The following is a 21,735-nucleotide window of genomic DNA, read 5'->3' as shown; positions in this document are numbered from 1 at the left end:
GTCACCCCCAAATTATTCACATGCAGTCACAGTCACACATAATCCATTCCCAGTATTACATTCTGTCCTTATAACAAACAGCCTTGGTCCCGCATACATTACAGAGCATCATTCTCCCATCCTTTCTTCTTCTTTGGTTATTTCTTTGTCTTAAGGCTTTCATATACATTCATATACCAATTGGTATACATTCATATACCAATCCAGGAAGAAATGCTACAGAACAAGAAGGAATAAAACTATTCATATATCAAATACAATTCATACACGGTTGATGCACCAAGTTTACTTTTTTATGAATTTATCATGTTTTTATGCTGCTCTTTGGTCATATTCCCAGGGCAGTTGGCAAAATAAAAACCCATCCCAAGCCCCAAAACAATTAAACTGTAAATACAACTGTGTTACTGATGTAAATACATTTTGCAGAATGCAAAACAAAAAGGAGAACCTGGTTCGTACAAGTAATAAAGCAGGTGCAACAAGTTTTAATTTCAGTTTAGTACATTGTTTTCCAAAAAAAATATCAATACAAGGATTCTGTTCTGTTGAAAATTTAAGAATGGGTTCCCTAAATGAAAAGGTAGCAAATTGTTAACTTTGAATGTCATTATTATTGTTGTTGTATTTTTGCTACCAAGAGGGGAGGGATAGACATATGAGATTTTCTGACTTGGGTCCCAAAAGAAGCTTCCATCCCTTAATCTGACCATGTTGCTCAATGGTCTCAAATTGATTAACAATTGCAAAAAGAATCCTTGTGGAAACCAACAAGGAGAAGTCACCTACTTGACAAGAGCAGACATGGCAAACCTTCAGCCCTCCAGTGCAGCTGAACTATTAACTCCCATCAGTCCCAGCAAGTATGGCCCAGTGGCTAGATATTATGGGAGTTGCAGTTCAGCAACATCTGGAGGGCTGATGTTCCCCAAATTTGCTGTAGAGGATAATTAAATCATAGCTGTTAGCTCAACTGCTATTTATTTGTTGTTGGATCCATAGCCAGCAGTAGTACCAAAATCTTAACTAAACCAACTATCTAAAACAGTTGAAATCACCCATAGGTCTGGATGGAGCAGTATGGCAGCCATGATGCAATGGACCCCACTGCAGCTCGGTCCCTCCCCAACTTCAGAATGGACCAGCATAAGGGGGGTTGGTATTGCACCTGATGTCATACTCAGAGTGAACTCATTGAAATCAGTGGACTGAAGCTTGTCGTTGCTTAATTAATTCCATGCATGTCAATTCATTCATTCTTGAGTCGGATACAACTCAAAGGTCTCAAAAGGGCCAGTTTTTATAAACTACAGTCAAACCTCTTCTTATGTCTGCCTCCGCTTGCATCCATTTCGCCCAACGTCTGTGGCAAACCCAGAAGTAACCGTCAGGTTTGCCGCCATTCGCACATGCACAGAAATGGGAAATCGCCGCCTGCCCACAATGGCGCCTCTCCCAGTGACCTATTTTGAACCCCAGTCGGACATCCGGAACGGATTATGATCTCAGGTAGAGGTTCCACTGTACTTAAAATCCTGGTGATGGATGCCAAGCAAGCAGACCTCTTTCTTCCATTATTCAGGTGCTCCCACAGAAAAACCCATGCTTCTAGCGCAAGACAGCTTCAGCACATACATGACATAAAACCCAAAACAATTAATCTTGGCTCACTGGAGCTGGGGGTATTTATGGGAGAGGTTTCCCAAGCTTAGACCTTTGTGTGTGTTTTTTCATCGTCTCATAAAGACAATTTATCTAGGTGACATACTACATCTTCCATGTGTAAAACAAGGCTAAAACACAACACTGAATCCAAACCCGGCATAAAATAATGAAACAAACAACAGCCATAGCAATGCAACTTTATAACATGAAAAGAGAACAAAAACGTACCGACCACCATCAACCAGCAGAGATGAATGTTAAAATGATCGGAAGGGGGTTTTCCTCCCTAGGAGACTGGCTATTAATGGCTTTGCCGGGACAGAAAAGATAACAGTGGCACTTTCTACATCCCATTTATTTCACAGGAGAAATCTAATCGTGTGCTGAGAGCTCTGCATTGAAACCGCAGGGGAACGTACAATAGTCTCTGGCTGGGTCATGTGCTATTTTATACATACCCTATATTAACTCATCTCTGCATTTTCCTTCAGGCAGATTACGTTGTACCTCTAGAAAATGATGATGAAGAAGATAATTATATTCAACCCACAGAAGAGAGCACTCCGCCACCTAAAAAACGTAAGCATCTGGGTTGTTGTTTTTTTACACACAACTTCATGAAGCCAACCAAGTGGGCAAGGTATTGGATCTGAAACGTGTAGGACTCCATTTCTGTCCAACAGACAGGAAGAAAATTCTCAGAATTGGGCGTGCAAATTTAGCTAGCAGGGCCATTCCTTTTGATATGATCCAGTCTCTTCCCTTCACCTTCCAAAGGACTGCAGAGGTGAAGGGAAGAATGCAGGAAATGAGGGCAAGCAAAAGCCACATTTTGAATTTGAGAGGTGATATTTTATGCACATTTTTAAACTTTCCATAGAACGATAAGGGCTAGATTCTTGGCTGCTGATTTTAATATATTCCTTTCTTTTTCTTGGGGTTCTGCACATACCACTAGATTTCTGCTGTAGGCTTGCTGAACCATGTCTCTCCACGTTTGAACGGACCACTTCCTTTTTAGAAAAGGAGCTATAATGCATATTTAAGTATACTTCTAAAGGGGGGGCGGGGCTGGTATATTGCTTGCAGCATAAAAGAGAAAAATTCAGTTTCAAACAATTTTAAGGAAACCAATTTAGCCAAAAACACTATCCCCCGATACATGTGACTTTGGTTTTCATTAGTGTGACATGCCTATGTTTCTTTCATCATTTTAAGCCCCAGTGGTGAACAGATTGATCAAGCCCATGCAAAAACTCGATCCTCCCAGTTCGCCAGCATTGCCTCCTGTTCCTGCATCGCCTTCAACATTAGGTATGAAAGAATGTGTATTAGTATAATTATAAACACCATTGTATATGTTTTGAAGTTGTGATTACATTTTGCAGTCCTTTTAAAAAGCCATCATAAAAGCAAGATCTAGGTTTGTACATATATATATATTTAAAGGGTGTTGGGAAACTGTGTCCCTCCAGATATTATCCCTGACCTGCAATCATCCCTAACCATTGGCAGTGCTCCTTGAATTTGCAGCAACCTCGGGGCTGATTTTGCATCATAACTCATCCTGGATCTACTATATTGCCAACTAGAGGAAATAGCTCACTGTTTTGTCTGATAAGACTAGCAGGCTTCATTAATGCTGTACAGTGTAAACAAGCCACGCCAGAGAAGGGAGTTTTTTCTACGCACATTGTTTGGAACGTCAAAAAGTTCATTCATAGTACTCCTTTCGGTTTCTTTGGATGGTAGCAATAACTTTGCTTTCAAATAAAACAGCACCCTCTAGTGGAATTTATTAATGCTACGACTATCCCTACTTTCATCCTTTGCATCAATGACATTATTATTTAACACATAGTTAGGAAAGCTGGATTTAAATAATTTTTCCAACCAATTCCTTCTAATAAGTGAACACACACTTAGCCATAACAGACAGTACAACATTGCAAGGCAAAAGTTTGACTTTGTTCCTGCTGAAATCGATGGGATTTAACTCATTTGTCCTCTCGCATTGATTTCAGTGTGGCCTGAATTCACATAATTTAGTCTGTATTCAAGTCAGAAAAAAATAGAGCTTTGATAAAATGAAGGATGTTAGTAACATGCTTAAGAATTTTTTGCAAGGATCCTAAGATAAGTGAGCAGAAAACTTAACAGAAGGAAAATTTTCCATTCCCTCCCCTCAGCCTATATCCCCTTAAAACAGTGATGGCCAAACCTGGCCCTCCAGCTGTTTGGGGACTACAGTTCCCATCATCCCTGACCACTGGTCCTGTTAGCTAGGGATGATGGGAGTTGTAGTCCGAAAACAGCTGGAGGGCCAAGTTTGGCCATCACTGGCTTAAAAGCTTTTCTGAGATGTCAGGGGACCTTCTTCAGTAATATGGGGTGGACACATGGGGGGGGTGGGACTGTTCAGGAAGAGCAGTTCCTGTTATGAGCCCCATGGAAACACCTTGACTGGAGTCGGTCCGATGGGGAGGAGGGGTGGGAAGAGATATGGGAACTGGAAGACTCTGACCCTGCAGAGGGTCCCAGCAGATTGGGAGGTGCTGACATAGACCTGGGGAAGGGGCCGCGTTGGTTGTCAAGAATACAGCCTGCCTTAGGGTCATCTGATACTCCCAAGTGTAATGTCTTAGCCAGCTTATGTGACTCTGTTGCTACTCCCAGCCAGCGAAGAGCCACTCTCCCAAGGGGAGGCACAGAGGGGTCAGTCAGACAGTGAGCTGACAAATGTCACCACCAAGGAAATTGCACCAGTGCAAACAAACTTCACTCCCTCAACCTGCTCTCAGGAGTGCTTGCATGTTTGACCAGGCCCAAACCTTGGGACCTCACAGTGCCTTCAGGAAGCCCTCTGGCAGCACCTGAGGATAATAGCTCTCTCCTGCTGTTTGCATTCAGACCTCCAAACCTGGAAGTAGCACATAGCCACAATGGCGAGTACTCAGTGATAGCCTTATGCTCCACAGGGTTTGTCCAGTCCAGGGATCACCAACCTTCTGGGGCAGTGGGCACCCTTGGAATTTTGAGAAACTGCCATGGGCACCAGTCCAAAATTGGCTGCTAAGGGGGCATGGCATAGCACAGACTATCCACTGACATCAACTGCATAAATGAAGGTGTCCATCACACTCTTCAAAAGGAGAGCCCAGGGTGTGTTTCAGAACCTAACTTCTACCTAGCCATGAACTCTCGAGCTTTGCCATGCCTCCAGGCTTTGTGACCTGTAACCCAACTTTTGTTTAGGCACTGTAGTGAATTTTGGAATAAAGCTTTCCCCCCCTAACAACCCTTTTTGCCCAGTATTGTCAGTGAGGTTCCTGACTGTCCTTAGAGGTTTCTTCCTGTGAACGTCTTTCTTTTCACTTATCGTAGGACTGGAGCCAATGATGCTTAATATTGCTAATATTTTTTCTTTTATTCTGTTTCAAAATATCAGTGGCTTTTCACATTTCAGAAACATTTTATCATGATCTACAAGTATCAAATGTCCTGCCAAAACTGGTTATCATTAAAAAAAAAAAAAAATAGAACTCTCTCTATATATAGTCATTCCTGTATCTATATTTGTGCATAGCTGTTTTGAGTTTTGTTTCTAACTGCGGAACGTCCTTCTTTTTCCAGATGTCTATGAAATTCCTGAGGAAGAGGTAAGACCTTGTATACATACCTTGAAAACCAAACGCTGCTTGAGTGCTAAAAACTCCATCTGCAAAAAATCTCACCTGTGCAGAAGGATCCTGTTTTTTATTGGAGAGAAGAAATGTTTTATGCCCAGAGTGGGAAATGGCATATGGTCCATTTTGTGCCCAGATGAAACCGTGTGCATGTTCAGAACAGTATTTCACACATTTGGAATATCAAATGGAATACATTCTGACCATACTAGACATGGAAGTTTCCTTGTATCTATAATATTGTGACGGGGGACTTCCAAGTCCCTTTCCATTTGCATCACTTCTTTCTCCTCATTGCCAGGAATGTTCTGTTTATAGTCCTTCTTCTAAGAGCAACTCCATCCAATACAGCTTATGTCTCGACTCTGTCCTCTTGTGGGGCAGGTTCTGTACAACCTGTCTTTTATTTGTATGGATGTGTTTTAGGTTTTATTGGCTTGTTTAATTTTGTAATTGGTTTTAGTGTTTATACTGTGTTGGAAATCACTTTGGGTAAAAATGATTAAATAATAATATTAATAATAATAAACAATTCATTCTCTCCCTACAGGAAAAAGCACTGCCTCCATTGCCCAGGTAATGTGAAACCTGTGTGAAATTCTGTATAAAAAAATTATTATGTGATTCCCTGCACAAGTGTATGTCCTCCTAGAGATACTTAAGGCACATTTAGATCAATGGTTTATGAATGGACTAGAATTCAACTCAACTTAAGTGGCAACAAGGTAGGGGGGAGATCAAATGAGAGGGAGGTTTGGCTTTAGGCACCAGGCAAAAATGTTTCTCTTCAACCAGGCCTTGGCCTAATTAACGTCCAATGCCCTTTTAAATGTGTTGTGGGAGGGGGCATCCTTGGTTGGTTGGTTTTTTTCTTATTTTATGTTATATATTGTATTTTTTATATTGTATTTTTATGTTGTGAACCACCCTGTGATCTATGGATGAAGGGCAGTATACAAATGTAATAAGTAAATTAATAATAATAATAATAATAATAATAATAAACAACTAACACCTTTAGGATTATGGCCATAGTCATCTGACTGGTGTGCCTTATTTGCAAACTGAAACCATATAGTCTCTAATGCTACAACTGAGACCTAGGAATTTATTAGAAGATTGATGCATATTTATAGTTATCTTAATAGGAAAAATATACCCAGCACCATCTTTTTCAAGAAATACGTCCTGTAAACTTCTTCCAGCATCTGTCTTGCCTTCCAATTATGAGAGTATCTGGGCAAGAAAACTGCTCATTAATCCAAACTCACAACAGCTGGGCAAAACTTGTGGGCTAGTTCACATTTTTTGTAAACGTAAACTTTTAATATGAAACCTAGACTTTTAATATTTTTATCCCTAAGGAATTCCAAACAACTTCCTCCGAAACCTGGACAGAGACCTGAACCCAGAGGACACCCACTTGAACACAATGCAGCTAAAGATCCCTTTAAACCTGACGTGCCCAGGTTAGTTATGAATAATTATAATATCTGTAACAATCTACGAGTATGTTACACGAAAAGGGGTTCACACTGAGCATTCAGTTTGGCATTGTGGGCCATGCATGTTCTGTTTCAAATGCCAGCTCAGGCTCCATATGCACTATGCATTTAAGGGAGGATCATACCATTTTAAACAGTCAAGGCTCCCCACAAAGAATCCTGGGAAGTCTTGTTTGTTAAGGGTGCTGATAGGAGTTGATAGGAGACCCTTATTCCCCTCTCAGATCTACAATTCCCAGAGTTGGGAACTAGGGTTGGTTTTGCTCTCTGCATTTTTCTTGAAGCTGTTGAGCAGTGATAATCGTGTCCACTGTCCCCCTAGAAGGTCGAAAACCATTTTGGGATTCAGGAAGGGTAGCCTCGGATATAGTTAGGAGATGGTTTGCTAAGATCCTTGCAAGAATTTTGCCAGCTGCAGCTAATAAAGAGATGCCTCAATAGTTTCTGCAGTCTGCTCTATCACCCTTTTTAAAACGGTTGATAATTTTGGCATCCCTAAAGTCTACTGGGATCTCCTTACTCTCCCAGATCTTTTTTATGAGCTTGTGAAATTGTTGTACAAGTTCAGTTCCACCCACTTTGAAGAATTTGGCAGGTATGCCATCAGGTCTGCTGGTTTTGTTGTTTTTCATTTGGTTAATAGCTGTACACAACTCTCCCAGATTTGGAGATACTGCAAGCTCATCTCTAATTTGTTTTGTGGAATTCGTGAGAGGACTTCAGCAGCTATGGGGGGAGTTACGGTTAAGGAGATGCTGGTAATGTTCTTTCCAGCGCAGTGCAATAGCTTCTTTATCTTTTAGAAGTGTGGCATATGCATAGGGGGAATATGCAATGATTTATTGGTCCATAGATGGTCTTTGTAGCTTTAAAGAAACACTCTGCATCATGAGTGTTGGCTAAGTGCTGGACTTCTTGAGCTTTTTTTATCCACTAAGTGTTCTTTGGTTCTCTGGTTCTTCTTTGAACTTCAGCCTTAGCACTGGCATAGGTTTTTTTCTTAGTGGCGCAGTTCTATCTCTTTGGCAGATCTGAAAGGCCTTTCTTTTCTTGTCAATAATGTGTTCAATCTCACCACCATTCTCCTCAAACCAGTTCTGGTGTTTCTTGGTTTGGTGTCCAATAGTTTGTTCACAGGCTGCAATAATGGAGTTATCAGGGAACTCTGAAAGCTGATGGTCCTTAAGGGTTGTTTGGAAGCAATCTTGCTTAATAGGCTCTTGAAGGGCTTGAGTGTTCATTTTGTGCCTTGGTTTCCTTCCTTGAAGCCTGTGTTAAGGTATAATCTTGATAGCCATCATGGAATGTATTAATCAGTGATCTGTCCAGCAGTTGTCAGCACTCATCATAGGAGAACATCACGGCGATCTTCAGCTCAGACAATTACATAGTCTAAGAGGTGCCAGTGGTTCAACTGAGGGTGGCTCCATGATGTTTTAAATTTATTTTTTTTGTTGAAAGAGTGTGTTGGTAAATAACAAGGTTGTGCACTGCACATATAGTCAAAAGTAAGATTCCGTTCTGGTTGCTGTTGCCAGTTCCTTCCCTTTCCAATAGTCCCAAGCCACAGATCAAAATCTCACCCAACTCTTGCATTAAAATCACTCAGAAGGATAATTTTCTCCTTAGGCATCTCTGATAGGATGGCATCCAGCTGAGAATAAAAAAAATTATTTAATGTCTTCATCGATATCCAGTGTTGGTGTACGAGCACTTAAAAATAGTAGCCTGTTGATTTTTGGTGAGTTTTATCCAAAGGGTTGAAAGTTGCTTAGTGCTGACATAACAGCACTAAATGTCAGACATCTCTGCCTTACAGGAAGTCCACTAGTCTCTCTCTATATATATGCACAGTTCATCCTAATCAGGGTGCTCGCTACAACAAAAGTTTCAGGTGAAACTGAAATTATAGCAAAGCAGATAATTACTATTACAATTAAGAGCAAAAAAGTTTGATTGAAACATTTTATATGCTTTCCAGAAATGTTTTGCCACTTCCTAGGAACCGGCCACCACCAAAAATTGTAAGTTGTTAACCACCTACCTAGTTTGAAAGACAATTACTTGCTGTTGCTTGAGGGACAGAAAACCAATTGCCTTCTGGTTGTTGTGGAGAAACAAGTTCTCATGTCCTGCTTGTAGGCTTCCCATTGGCATCTGATTGGCCACTGTGGATAATAGACTGATGGACTAGATACATCTTTCTTCTTATCTAGAAAGCTTCTTTTTATGTTGTGCTTTGAACTAACAAAGATCTTCACCGAAGGATTGGAAAATGGCATTTCTTTTTCTTCCAGTTTTGTCTAAATAATTTAGGAGAACACATCTCCTCTGATTAAGATATTTGTTGGCTCAGAATCCTTCTCTGATTGTTCCTTCAGTTTTCTGTGGCTTCATAATCTGGCTTTTCTTATTAAGTAAATGTTGTTATTTATGTGGCCAACACATTTTGAGCCTTCATCACTGATGCTAAGTTTGTTTCAGAAGCCCAGAGAAGAATTTTTTTGTATGAAATACTCCTTATCAAAAATTTAGTACCAAAATCTGACAACTGTTATTTTGATTTCAGGAACCTGATAGCCTCGGAATACGAGATGATGACAGTAAGTATATTCTGCCCTGGACACAATTGAGGGGCCTTTTGTACTATGACTGGAGGACATTGAAAGCCACTCTAGCACCAAATTTCATACCTCCCCCTTCATTCCACTTAGACTGAAATCCTAAGAGACTGGGGCTACATTCATACATCTGCACTGTTAATATTCTCTGTGTATCTAATGCATATATTTCTGTGGCATATGTATTTCAACCTGGAGCCCTCCAGATGTTTTGTACTTCTACACCTATCATTGCTCAATATTGGCTACACTGGCTAGAGATGTTGGAAGTGTAGTCCCCCCCCCCAAAAAAAAAGAAGGGGCACTAAACATTGTGTCTGGATTTTCAGATCTCAGCAGCAACAGTGCTCCAGAATTCAAGGCTCCTTCTGCTACAGTCCCATCTCCATTTCCACGGATTCCGTAAGTTATAAAAAGATGTTACTTTAGAACTGTTCCATGTACTGGAGGCAGTAAAGTAGAGGCTGTCCTATGCATTAAACCCATTATATAAAGGACCCCACTGGATTCTTTTTAAAATGCTCATCACCATTAAGCCGAGCAACATAAAAGTTGGGTTTCCATGGACTGGATTCCCCACTTCTAAGAGGGCTTTCCTGTCTCCCTGTTCCCACTACAGTCCTCTGTAAAGGCTCTCAGAAGGTCTAAGGATCTCTCAGGCATGGCACTTGCTGTGGCAGGTGGGGCTGGAGGAGGAGGAAGGGGGGTGGATTCCCCTTGTGTAAACCAAAATGCTTTTCACTCATGTGACACTTTTGCCTCCGGGCTTATGAATCACATGCAATAACTCTTTTTTTTTCCCCCTGCAGGAAAAAAATACCAAATCCAGCACTGCCATCAGTAAGTTGATTTTGATTTTTAAAATATTATTACATATTGAAAAATAAATGAGAATACAACAAAACTTTCAATCATTCCATAATACTAAACAGTGCTTAACACAACCATTATCCTAAATCAGCCATGTTGTTCCAATTTCTCAGCGCTAAATGGTAAAGAGGCTATTTGTACAGTGAATTTTGCTTCTGCTGACAACCAAATCCTCAGTGTGCTACTGAACGGAGCAGAAATTTATTACAGCTAATTGCTGTGGCAGATATTTGGTGCTTCTCTTCTTACAAAGTACTTCAATGCCTAGCAAAGGATATCCTCTACCACAAGCCTAGAAGGGAGCAGGGATCTCAGTCAGATCACTGGTCGAAGAGCATTTTACCACACAATCTTAACCCAATTTACTTCCTGTGTCCCCGTAGAAACCAAGCCTCCCTGACAGAGATCACCTAACTGTTATTGAAGGTAAACTACTTCTACTGTTCAAACATTTGTCTACCATTTTCTTATTAATAATGCATAAAACTCTGTAGTGCTGCACAGCCACATACACTATTGAATCCTACTCAAGGCAGGATTGATTTTTGTCTAACTCTTCTACGAAAATTCAGATGGGGGTAGACAGTAGCTCAATGGCATAGCACACGCCTCCACAGCATCTCCAGTGAAAAGACCAAATAACAGAAGATGGGGAAGACCTCTTCCCAAGTCAATGGAGAACTGCTTCCAGCTAGGGTAGAACATATTGGGCTAGATGGAACAACAGCCTGACTACTAGAAGGCATTTCCCTCTATTCCAAGAGAGCTTTTGCAAAGTAGAATTAGCAAGGTGTTTACAACCACATCCAATTACTAGATGTACCAACCAGCAATGTCATCTTCTCCCCAAGTGTTTAGTATTTATTGACTGGATTTGTGCTATAGGGTGGGAGGGGGTGCAAGTAGATTGGTCAGTGGTCTATTGGGGGTTCACCAGTCAGTGATCTGCTGATAGACCATCTCCTGCTTGCTGGGCTTCTTGCAAAAAGTGCTGAACTAAGTAGTCTACATACTCCAGGTCATGAAATATAGACTAGTAAAACCTGTTAAAGAGAACCTGGCTATTCACTTTTGCTTTGCAAATTTATCAAGTGCATGTGAACCATGCGGATTCTCAAGAGAGAAGACCACCACCAAAGTCTGAAGTCAGCTCTGGCACAGTGCACTGTGCACCCATCTCATTCTGCTCATTTCAACAAGGTGCAATGGAATTGGTAAAAAGTCTCGCTTCCTTGCATGGTGTTGAGCAAGTGGCATCCAGTTTCCCTTCCACCTGTATGTATAATGCCACTCTGGTTGTAGAACTGAGGACTGAAAGCCTGAGAAGCCCGTTTTGCTCTCCTCTTCAGGATTGTACCTTATATCACTTTATAGCCAGAAAATGAATGATGTGTAATATAAGGCACAATTCAGATGAAGATAGCAAAACCAGATTCTCAGCAGAGAGCAGATGAAGGACTAAAAGCTGTTGTGCCTTGACCTTCGGTAGTTGCAGCTGCAGCACAGCAAGAAAGTGGAAGGTCAAATCACAAGGTAGTGTCCTTGCCGCTCATGCAAGCTGAGCTACGCAGTATGTCACCAAGGGCAACCGAGACCCATTCGCATCCTTTCCCTAATCAGACTTCTCTTTTTCCAAATGTAGATAAACCTATACCAGCTGAACGCCGGCGCGTTTCCAATCATGATATCCCTCTTCCACCCATCCCACCCAGCATCCAAAAGTAAGCACATAATTTGCTTTAATTTTTTCGTTTTTGCTACTGAGTTATGATCTGCTGGTTTCAAAGTCTAAAAAGATAGAGAAACCAAAGTGGGTACAACTGATTATTGGGCAAGAGATGGAATTAGGTACAAATGTCTTCCTTAACAATTTGCACATTAAATCCTCATAGATGAGCACACTGCCATGTATTTGTATTGGGGCCCTGATCCCCAGTGCAATCACTGCCTTTGCCTTTCCCCCTCAGAAGAGGGGGAAGTGAGCTTTGGAGCACCTAAAATTAAAGAGTAAAAAAACAAAAAATATCCCAAGGTGCAAGCATAATACAGTGGTACCTCGGGTTACATACGCTTCAGGTTACATACGCTTCAGGTTACACACTCTACTAACCCAGAAATAGTGCTTCAGGTTAAGAACTTTGCTTCAGGATAAGAACAGAAATTGTGCTCCGGCGGCGCAGCAGCAGCAGGAGGCCCCATTAGCTAAAGTGGTGCTTCAGGTTAAGAACAGTTTCAGGTTAAGAACGGACCTCCGGAACAAATTAAGTACTTAACCCGAGGTACCACTGTAAAAGTCAAGAAAAGTAGTTTTAACCAGAGGAACAGCATGTAAGCTCCAAAATTTGTAACACTGTTTCTTAACCTCCTGGCAACGTTGCACAAGTTGGCGTTTCAGTGCTATTACTTGAGGAAACTATTGACAATTTAGAAAATGCCCCTCTTTTCTTTGCGGCAAATATTTCCAGCAGTTGGGCAGGCATCACCAGCAAAACATAATGGATTGGATCTTAACAACTGTTCTTAACTCCTCCCAACTGCAGCTCTGCATCCTTTTCTTCTACAAGCAAAGCATAGAACAGGCTGTAGTTAAAAGAGAGAATTGTGCAAGTAGAGCTGCCTTAGGTTCTGTGGATACAACCACTGTCTTTATTAACAGCAGACAGGGGATCCTGCAAGGGCTTGAGTACTTTCTTCTCAAAGAAAACCAGGAATAAACCAGAGGAGAACATTTCCTTAGGACTATAAAGGATGTATAAGTTTCCCCGAAGGAAAAAGCATGTTGGAAGAGCCTTGCTGGACTTCCAGCATCCCATTCTGGAAGTGCCAACCAGGTTTCTGTAAGAAGCCCGCAAGCAGTACCCAAGCGCAACAGTAATCTCACCACTTACGTTCCCCAGCGACCAGTGTTGAAAATTATACTGCCTTTGGTACTGGAGTCAGTACACAGCCATCATGACTAGCAGCCATTGAGAGCTTTCTCCTCCATGAATTTGTCGGCCATTGGTAGCCACCATGAGTTTGACTAAGCCAGGCATGCCAAGTCCATTTTGGGGGCCTAATCCAGCCTGCTGGTCGGTTTAATCCAGCCCCCATGGCAGTTTATTTCCTGGGGTAAAACCCTAAAAAAACCTCAACAACTTCAATCCTAAAAATGGTTTAAAAAAAAGGCCCTTCACTTCATCAAATCTGGCCCTCTTTGAAAAAAGTAAATAAACTGCCACAGTAAGCTCTTTACAGTAAATACCACCCTTTTTGCTGCTTTGTAGTTTTCTTTATTCCCTGTACGGCTTTCTCCTTTTCTGGTTAAAAGAAATGGTGAGCAAAATGCAGTTCCCTCACTTAACTCAGTTGCAACGTGTAACACCACCCTGCATTTCCTCAATTTCTGTTTGTTTCAGACCGCTGCCTCCGAAGCCAGCAACGCTGCCAAGTAAGCCTTCCTTCATTTGACTTAAGTTGGGGTGGGTTTCCAATTCATGCATCTTCAGCACGATTAAGGAAGATTCCTCTCACACTGTCTTTATGACTGGCGTGGCAGCAAAGGCAATAGGCAAAGGGGGCTGCAATTTTACATAACAGAGCCCTCTCTTGTTTAAACATGGAATGTTACAGGTTGCCTTGTATCTTCCCCAGGACTCCCAGAACCTGTGAACCGCACCTCATGTGCTCCACGTAGTAGTAGCCTGCAAGGTGGTTCTACTGCAGCAGAACAGGTACAACACTATTTAAATTCATTTTTAAAAAGAGGGAGATTGGGGAGTGTGTTCCACAAACGTTTGGTCAAGATATAATACAGCTGTAGGGAATTTCCAGACCCCGGGCCTAAGCAGCCTCCCCATTTAGCACACCAGGCTGTTTCAGCCAAGTCACACTCACCTACCTTACAGCTGATGTTATATATTATGTCAGGTGTGGGGCAGGTAAAAACTCAGCTGGACAGAAAGGGAGGTTTGCAAGTGCCAACGATAAACTGGTTGTCAGCACTTGCAAAGTGCTGTGCCTGTGTCCACCTGGGCAAAAATGGGTCATTGTGACATCAGGTGATAAGACAGGTGGGCAGTCTCACCCACCTGTCAAACTAGAACATGCAGGGAGGAGGTACAACAGATTCCTCCTATTATAAAATGCCAGTCCTCCGTTAGGTCCTTCTGCCAGTTCACCACAGACAAAAAGAATCTTTTAAAACAAATAACCTGTTTAACATTCATTTCCTTTATGAGGAGTTAAATCTGTTGCAATTACCATACTCGGTGTGTGGTCTGAAGGCATGTAGGGCCACCCTAGCAGAAACTAGGCAAGTGTGGGTCTAGATGGGAAACTTCCTAAGGACCACATAGGTAGGTTGCCTTGTGTTCCATGATAAAAGAAAGGTGGTTAATAAACTGTTAGTAAATATAGCAGAAAGGTGTGTGGGAACAACTATTAGCCACACAATTAAGTAAGGGATATGAGCTCCTTTTGTCATGAATTCTGCAACCTACATTTAAAAACTCTTCATAACCTGCATTTTAAAAATAGAATAAAAGTCATTTCAAAATATTACACTTGTGAATGTCTGGTAGTTCCCTCACTGTGAGAAGTGAGGTTACAGGGAACCAGGCAGAGGGCCTTCTCGGTAGTGGCGCCCGCCCTGTGGATGTCAAGGACGTAATGGATGTCAAGGACGTAAATTATGTGACTTTTAGAAGACATCTGAAGGCAGCCCTGCATAGGGAAGTTTTTAATGTTTGATGTTTTATTGTGTTTTCATTTGTTGGAAGCCACCCAGAGTGGCTGGAGAAACCCAGCCTGAAAGCTACGCAAATGCTGGTTCATTAATAGATATGTATAAATTTATACATTGCCTCTTCATTCATATATGCTTCTGATCTTAAATATGTATTCCGATCTTAGCATTGGTTTGTTAAGGCAACACAGCAAATAAGTGCTTTTTTTTGAGTGTGCAGATGGAAATGCCTCTCCTTTTCACAGGATGCCAGTGTTCATGGTAAAGCATGGTTTATGGCTTCAAGTGATCGAAAAACAGCTGAAGATGCATTATACAAATCAAACACGGTAAAAAATAATTTTCCAAACACTCATAGCTTGTAATAACTCCTTAGAAGCATAGAAGGGGAACGGAACTTGAAATTTACAAAATAAACATCAAGAGGCATATATACTGTATGTCTGACAGAAACAAATGATACTAGTTACAGGCTTTTCATACAATTTAATTTGGGAACACTGATCCCAGAGCCCTCTTTCACAATGCATAATTCAGCCAGTTTGTGCAAAGATTAAACCGTTCCAAGTCTCTTAAGAAGGCTGAGGGGTTCACTGCAGGCTGACACAGAGTAATGGGATAGAATTGCCACCTTACTGATCTTGCAATGTTAAGTTTACCATAAAGGCAAAAATGTACATTAGACCATGCAAGGGATGAAAGGAATAGGGATCTAATCATTCTTATTTGGGTCTGTTTAAGTTGATGGACCCATTCTCTTCTACAGGAAAGAGTCTTGTAGAACCTTTAAGCATGAACACATGTATTATGGCATGTGCTGTCCTGGACTTCGCTTCATCAGTGAAGTATTAGCCGAAGTTGCAATTCCATATGTACATGGTTAGATGCTATGTAGAACCTGTCACGAAAAACTGATTTTCCAGTCTGGGAAAGGAATCAACTTCCTAACCATAGAATCCTGCATTCTAGAACAGAATGCAATATTCTTAACAAATTCTACACACTCTCTCTCTCTCTCTCTCTCTCTCACACACACACACACACACACACACAGACACACACAAACACAAACACACACGCACACACACAAAATTATCTTGTCACATTCTGTAGAAAAAGGCCATTTCCTCACTAGCACATGCAACACTAGCATAAGCTATATATAATAATTCAGATACAATGATGCAGTTTGCCTCGGAGACTTTTAATCACCACTGATGTTAATTGTGAAGGTAAACAATAGACTTTTTCCAAGGGAACTGGGTAGACACCAACAGGGATGAGAAAACTGGAATACCCCCATGCTAATATTTGGGAGAGCTGCACATTAGCTAGCATTTGTCAGTCTGTTAAGATCTTAGGAAAGAAAGGGTTACGGGGGGGAATGAATTTCTGTGTTATGAACCCTCATTAGTATTTGCTTTTTCATATATGACTTCTAGGATGGATCTTTCCTAGTAAGGAAGAGTTCAGGACAAGACTCAAAGCAACCATATACACTGGTTGTGCTTTATAACAAGAGAGTATATAACATCCCAATCCGATTTATTGAATCAACAAGACAGTATGCTCTGGGCAGAGAAAAAAGTGGCGAAGAGGTAGGTGATTGCATTTCTGTTTTATTTGGATGGAAATTTTAGTTACATTGCTTCTGGGCATGATAATGTATAAAAAGAAAATCTTTTAAAAAACTTATTTAACTATTACTTTTCTTACACATTAAACTAAACAGAAAAGGAGGTGATTCAAATCCAAACGAGACCTAATTAAAATGTGAGTGCAGTTCTTTTTAACAATCAAGCCCTTCATTAAAGAACTCCGACTGGGAGCTCCTAACCGTAGCTTTTCCCTTAAAGACAATAAAATGAAAAGCACACCAAAATACTATCATTTATCCAAACTGTAGGGATGTTGTGCAGGTGGGGGCTTGTGGGGATGATAACAACTTAATTGAATGGGAGACAGATACACTCAATTCCCACTTGTAGGCCACATCCCTTCAAGCTATGAAGAAAATAGCCAAACAGTTGGATCCAAAGATGTCTTATCTTATTCTCTCAGAACAGTTGCTTTACACTTTGCTTTGTGCTAGAATATGAAACTAAGCCCACAGAGGGGGAAACAGCACTATTTGAACTCTTCTGCTACCCTTTACATAAGTGGGGCAGCACTCAACACTACATTAATTTTGCTTTTTGAGTGGGATTCAAGCAATCATTAATTAGCAACTTCATAAAATTGACTGTACAAAGGACATTACTGGATTTAACAACAACCGCCGTAATGTGTCATGTACTGTCGATCCAATTTTACTCTTATCTTTTAGAAGATTTTAATTAAACTCCGCTGATTCTGAAAGTTCTGACCAGTACATATTACTTGTCAGGCAACTACCGTATTTTTCTCTCCATAACACTCACTTTTTTCCTCCTAGAAAGGGGAAATGTCTGTGCGTGTTATGGAGCGAATGCCTATGGATGGCGGGGGGATCTGCTGCAGTCGTGAGCAGAGGATCCATGGTTCCCCTTCCTTCCCTCCTCCGTGGCTCGCTTTGAAACAGCGAAGCGGGAGAAGAGCTGCTGAGTGGGGAGGAGAGAGGGACAGAGAGCCTGCTTGCTTTAAAGGAGCAAAGCGGGAGAGGAGAGGAGCTGCTTACACGAGTGTAAGCGGCGCCTGTCCGGTTGGCTCCTTTAAAGCAAGCAGGCTCTCTGTCCCTCTCTCCTCCCCACTCAGCTTGCTAAATAGCAGCAAAGTTTTTCAGTGAGCCGGGGAGGAGGGAGAGAAGCAGAGCCTGCTTGCTTTAAAGGAGCTAAGCGGAAGAGGAGAGGAGCCTTCTCCTCTTATACCCCTCTTCTGCATTATTAGCAGCATCCTTCTCCACCCACCCCACGCGTACTTCTTGTCCCTTGAGTGCTTTTCCTTCTCTCCCCACTTAAAATGTGGTTACAAAGCACGGATCCACATGGATCCTCAGGATTTTTGAACTGGGTCACCCCAAATTCACCATCAGATCACATAGCATGTCCATGGTTACAGCTTGTACCAAAAAAATCACGCACCCACTGTTGCCTGGGGCCGCAGTGGTGCAAAAATGTGGTTACAAAGCATGGATCCACATGGATCCTCAGGATTTTTGCACTGGGCTACCCCAAACTCACCGTCAGATCACATGTCTGTGGCCACAGCATGAACCACAAAAATCATACATCCACTGTTTCGTTTAGAATAGTTTTTTTCTTGTTTTCCTCCTCTAAAAACTATGTGCGTGTTATGGTCGGGTGCGTGTTATAGAGCAAAAAATACGGTAATTTTTGCCCCCCTACCCACCTCCCAAAAAAGTGTGCATTTAATGTTTTGGGATTATATTGTAATAAAAGCAAGTGTGTATATTGTCTTCTCACAAAACTGGAAAATTAGTCAAAGTATCCACTGTTAAATCAGAGAGCTCAACAGTATTGTTTCATATTTTTAATTCTTTCTTGGGGCTAGCCAAGTGTGTGTGTGTGTGTAACTCGAAAAATTAGAATATCGTGGAAAAGTTCATTTATTTCAGTAATTCAACTTAAAAGGTGAAACTAATATATGAGATACTCATGACATGCAAAGCAAGATATGTCAAGCCTTTATTTTTTATAAATGTGATGTTTATGGCGTACAGCTGATGAAAACCCCTGTATTATAATCAAAGTTTAGTTGTTGTTTTTTACCCAAATCTTGATGATTCAGTTTTTGGCTGAATTTGGCTGAAAGCCATCTTGCACTCTTTGTTTTCCCAATCCAGCACTTCAACAGTGTGGCTGAAATAATAGAGAATCATCAACGGACTTCTCTCGTTCTCATTGACAGTCAAAACAACACAAAAGACTCAACCAAACTGAAATCTATTGCTAGAGTATCATAACTGCACTGAAGATCCACAGGGGGAAATCTTCCAGCCCTTATCTTCTGAGAATTTAAGATTGAACATCTTAATAAGCATGAAAAGCTTTCTCCAAAAGCTTTACACCAAGCACCATAGCCTGAGAAGACCACACAATGTGTAAGAAGAGAAAGAGAGATTTTATTTGATATAGTTACCCAGTCTTTGAATAACCTACTGGTTGGCTAAATGATGAAGGGGCAATTTTACAGTCACACCAGCCTCTAAGTTGTTATGTACTTGAATGTACTTAGGTACTTTTAAGATGTTCCAAGTTCAGGTAAAGTATTCCTTGACATGCGATATATTCAGAAGAAGTGTACCAGCTACATCTTAACTGTTCTTAAAGCAACTTCTTGGGGAAATTCACATTTGTTAAACCAGGATGTCTACGTCAAAATGAGCCATCGTGGAACAAGCTAAAAACTGGACCTTTTTTCCCTGGGACAGGTCTAAAAATTCAGTTCTATTTAATGTAATGCAGCAGATTTGTATTGGCTTCAACTGTGCTAGTTGAGAGTATTGTTACATGTTTATTAAATGTACATAAAAATAAGAATATAAAAAGCCTATGATAGAGTATAGTTCTATGCAATTGTGACTGAGTGTACTTGTTGTAATCTTTCACATTTAAAGTACAACTTACCTACCTCTCAAATTCTATTAAAATGGGACATAATCGCACACCTCTGCTTTTTTAGAAATGGGTAACAGGCAGATTCCTTGTGCTAATGATTTTACTGATTGTAGGCATGCAGGATCAGCTATCAAGGTTAGACTTAAGTTTGGAATTTTAGACTGTGCACAATTTAGGACAGGTGGGTATAAAATGAAAGTCTAATCATTAACTGATTCTTGCGGGGAGGGGGTGTATTTTCCTCCATCACAGAATTTAAGACAAGATAGAAGGCACAACTTTGTAGTGAAAAACATTATGGCTTGGATCCAGCAAGGTAGCCATTGTGCTTATGGAGCTTTTCCTATAATTAGCAAAGAGAGCTCTGTGCATTTCTTGCCTTCTGTCAGTGAAACTAGAGTTGAGATTTTGCTCATTTTCCAAAGGACAACCCCCTTATTTCTAATCAATGGCCTTTTTCCCCACCTTCCTTTTCCTCCCAGATATATTTTGCATCAGTTGCATTTTACTACCCCCCAATTGTTATCTAAATAATTTTCCACTTGATTCTATGAGTTATGCTAACACTCTAGAATTTTTTGGACACAGAACACGTAGCTTGCCTTCCTGTTACTTCAAAACTGAGTCTTTTTCTTTAAACTCCAATTTCTATAATACAGTGTTTCTAAATGAGAATTGACAGCAAAGACCTGGGGTCACGTTTTTTGTCAAAGCTCTGATAACTACTGTCCTTCAGAAGGGAAATGTATTTCTGCTCAAAACTACACGCTTGTATGATTGTATAGCCAAATGATTTTCAGCTCTCATCTCAAGGTGAATAAAGGTAATTGAACAATGCCTCCAGCACTATCCTAATTAAACAGAAGCCCAATTTCAAAAGTCCTTTTCTTCCTAATCACAGTAAGTCGTGCTGGACCAACACAGGATATTATGGTTAAGAAGTGAACTTTTTTCTTTCCAAAACAACCAATTCACTGTTAAGCACTCTTCGGGCATTCTACACAGAAGTAAATTTCAAAAGGGAGATGGGTTGATGAGCAAGCTATCTCTGCCCACTTCTGCTGCTTCTTTTAGAAATTCTCTATGGATGCAAAAAGCTGCTCTGCAAACATGGAAGGCAAATGAAATGGAGACAGGTTTCCCCACTGCCTACCCTCAGATTTTTACTTATACCCTCATTTGGAACACCTGAAGAGGCCTATTATTTTACAGCAAACGAAGCATGTTTTTGGAACCAGTTTTCTAGTTTACCATGACTAGGCCTGTCACATACCATGTGATTTGCAAAAATGAAAGTGGGGGAGGAAATGTTTTTTTCTTACCAGACAGTATTGCTACATTAAGGAATACTTCATTTGGGTTTCAAATTCAGTTATTGTAGAGTCAGCTGATGAACAACAAACTTCAGTAGCTTAGGGAAGAAATAGTAAACCAGCAACAGGACTGATGCTCCAGAGCTGGGGCAAGTATTTTTACACAGCAATCTTACACATTCACTCAGAAGCAAGTCAAGACAAGAAACTCAGCTTCTAAACGCAGCAGCAATTTAAGGCCGTTTTGCTGCCTTGAGTACATAATACTAGAAGTGAATGCCATTTAACACAGATATCAAAATTGTATAAAATCTACCGTTTCCTCAAAACCTTTAGCAAATATGTATATAAATAATATGATGCTCTCCAACCTTGTTAACTGTGACAAAGGATTAAAATTTAATAGCAATGTTACAAAAAAAAATTAGTGGCAAAAAAATCACAGTCACCTTACAAACACCCACTCATGCAGCATTAAAAGTAGCTGTGCTGTAGCAGAGAACAAAAGCCACATTACAAATATACTGCCTGGCGCTGAACCTTTGTGGATGGCATATAAATATTTAAAAGTCTAGCAACAGCCTTACAAGATCTCCTTTCTGGATTGCATGTTTGTTCAAACTCTTACATTCAAGGTGAGGCTTGTGTCATTATGAAATATTTTCCTTTATAAATACCCAAAATAATTATGAATATAAAAGTTGGAATGTCCACACATGGAAATAGATGAACCATACTACCTCCTTTAGTAAACTTATATTGTAGCTACCTTTTTAAAAAGTGTGCATCCTGT

General features: G+C 40.7%; 1 protein-coding gene and 1 long non-coding RNA gene across 6 annotated transcripts in view; one reads left to right on the top strand and one right to left on the bottom strand.

The window, feature by feature from the left end:
• The window catches only part of BLNK (B cell linker), a 99,150-nt gene extending 78,684 nt beyond the window's left edge, over positions 1-20,466 (top strand). For all 5 annotated transcript variants that reach the window (XM_079978435.1, XM_079978433.1, XM_079978434.1 and 2 more), the window contains 16 exons: positions 2,157-2,244; positions 2,884-2,979; positions 5,299-5,324; positions 5,902-5,927; positions 6,716-6,820; positions 8,838-8,880; positions 9,426-9,459; positions 9,807-9,879; positions 10,287-10,317; positions 10,731-10,773; positions 11,990-12,068; positions 13,746-13,777; positions 13,981-14,060; positions 15,319-15,402; positions 16,516-16,671; positions 18,855-20,466. In XM_079978435.1, the coding sequence (XP_079834561.1) occupies positions 2,157-2,244; positions 2,884-2,979; positions 5,299-5,324; positions 5,902-5,927; positions 6,716-6,820; positions 8,838-8,880; positions 9,426-9,459; positions 9,807-9,879; positions 10,287-10,317; positions 10,731-10,773; positions 11,990-12,068; positions 13,746-13,777; positions 13,981-14,060; positions 15,319-15,402; positions 16,516-16,671; positions 18,855-18,974 (1,116 nt within the window). In that variant the 3' untranslated portion in view covers positions 18,975-20,466. The remainder of the gene's footprint in view (positions 1-2,156; positions 2,245-2,883; positions 2,980-5,298; positions 5,325-5,901; positions 5,928-6,715; positions 6,821-8,837; positions 8,881-9,425; positions 9,460-9,806; positions 9,880-10,286; positions 10,318-10,730; positions 10,774-11,989; positions 12,069-13,745; positions 13,778-13,980; positions 14,061-15,318; positions 15,403-16,515; positions 16,672-18,854) is intronic.
• Positions 16,673-18,806, bottom strand: LOC307217361. The gene is made up of 2 exons (XR_013839578.1): positions 18,377-18,806; positions 16,673-17,463 (listed from the first exon to the last, which is right to left on the bottom strand). It is a non-coding gene; the product is annotated as an uncharacterized lncRNA (long non-coding RNA).
• Positions 20,467-21,735: the final 1,269 nt, after the last annotated feature.

This window comes from Podarcis cretensis (genome assembly GCF_951804945.1).
Source record: "Podarcis cretensis genome assembly, chromosome: 5".
NCBI lineage: Eukaryota > Metazoa > Chordata > Lepidosauria > Squamata > Lacertidae > Podarcis > Podarcis cretensis.
This window is presented reverse-complemented; position numbering and strand designations above follow the sequence as displayed.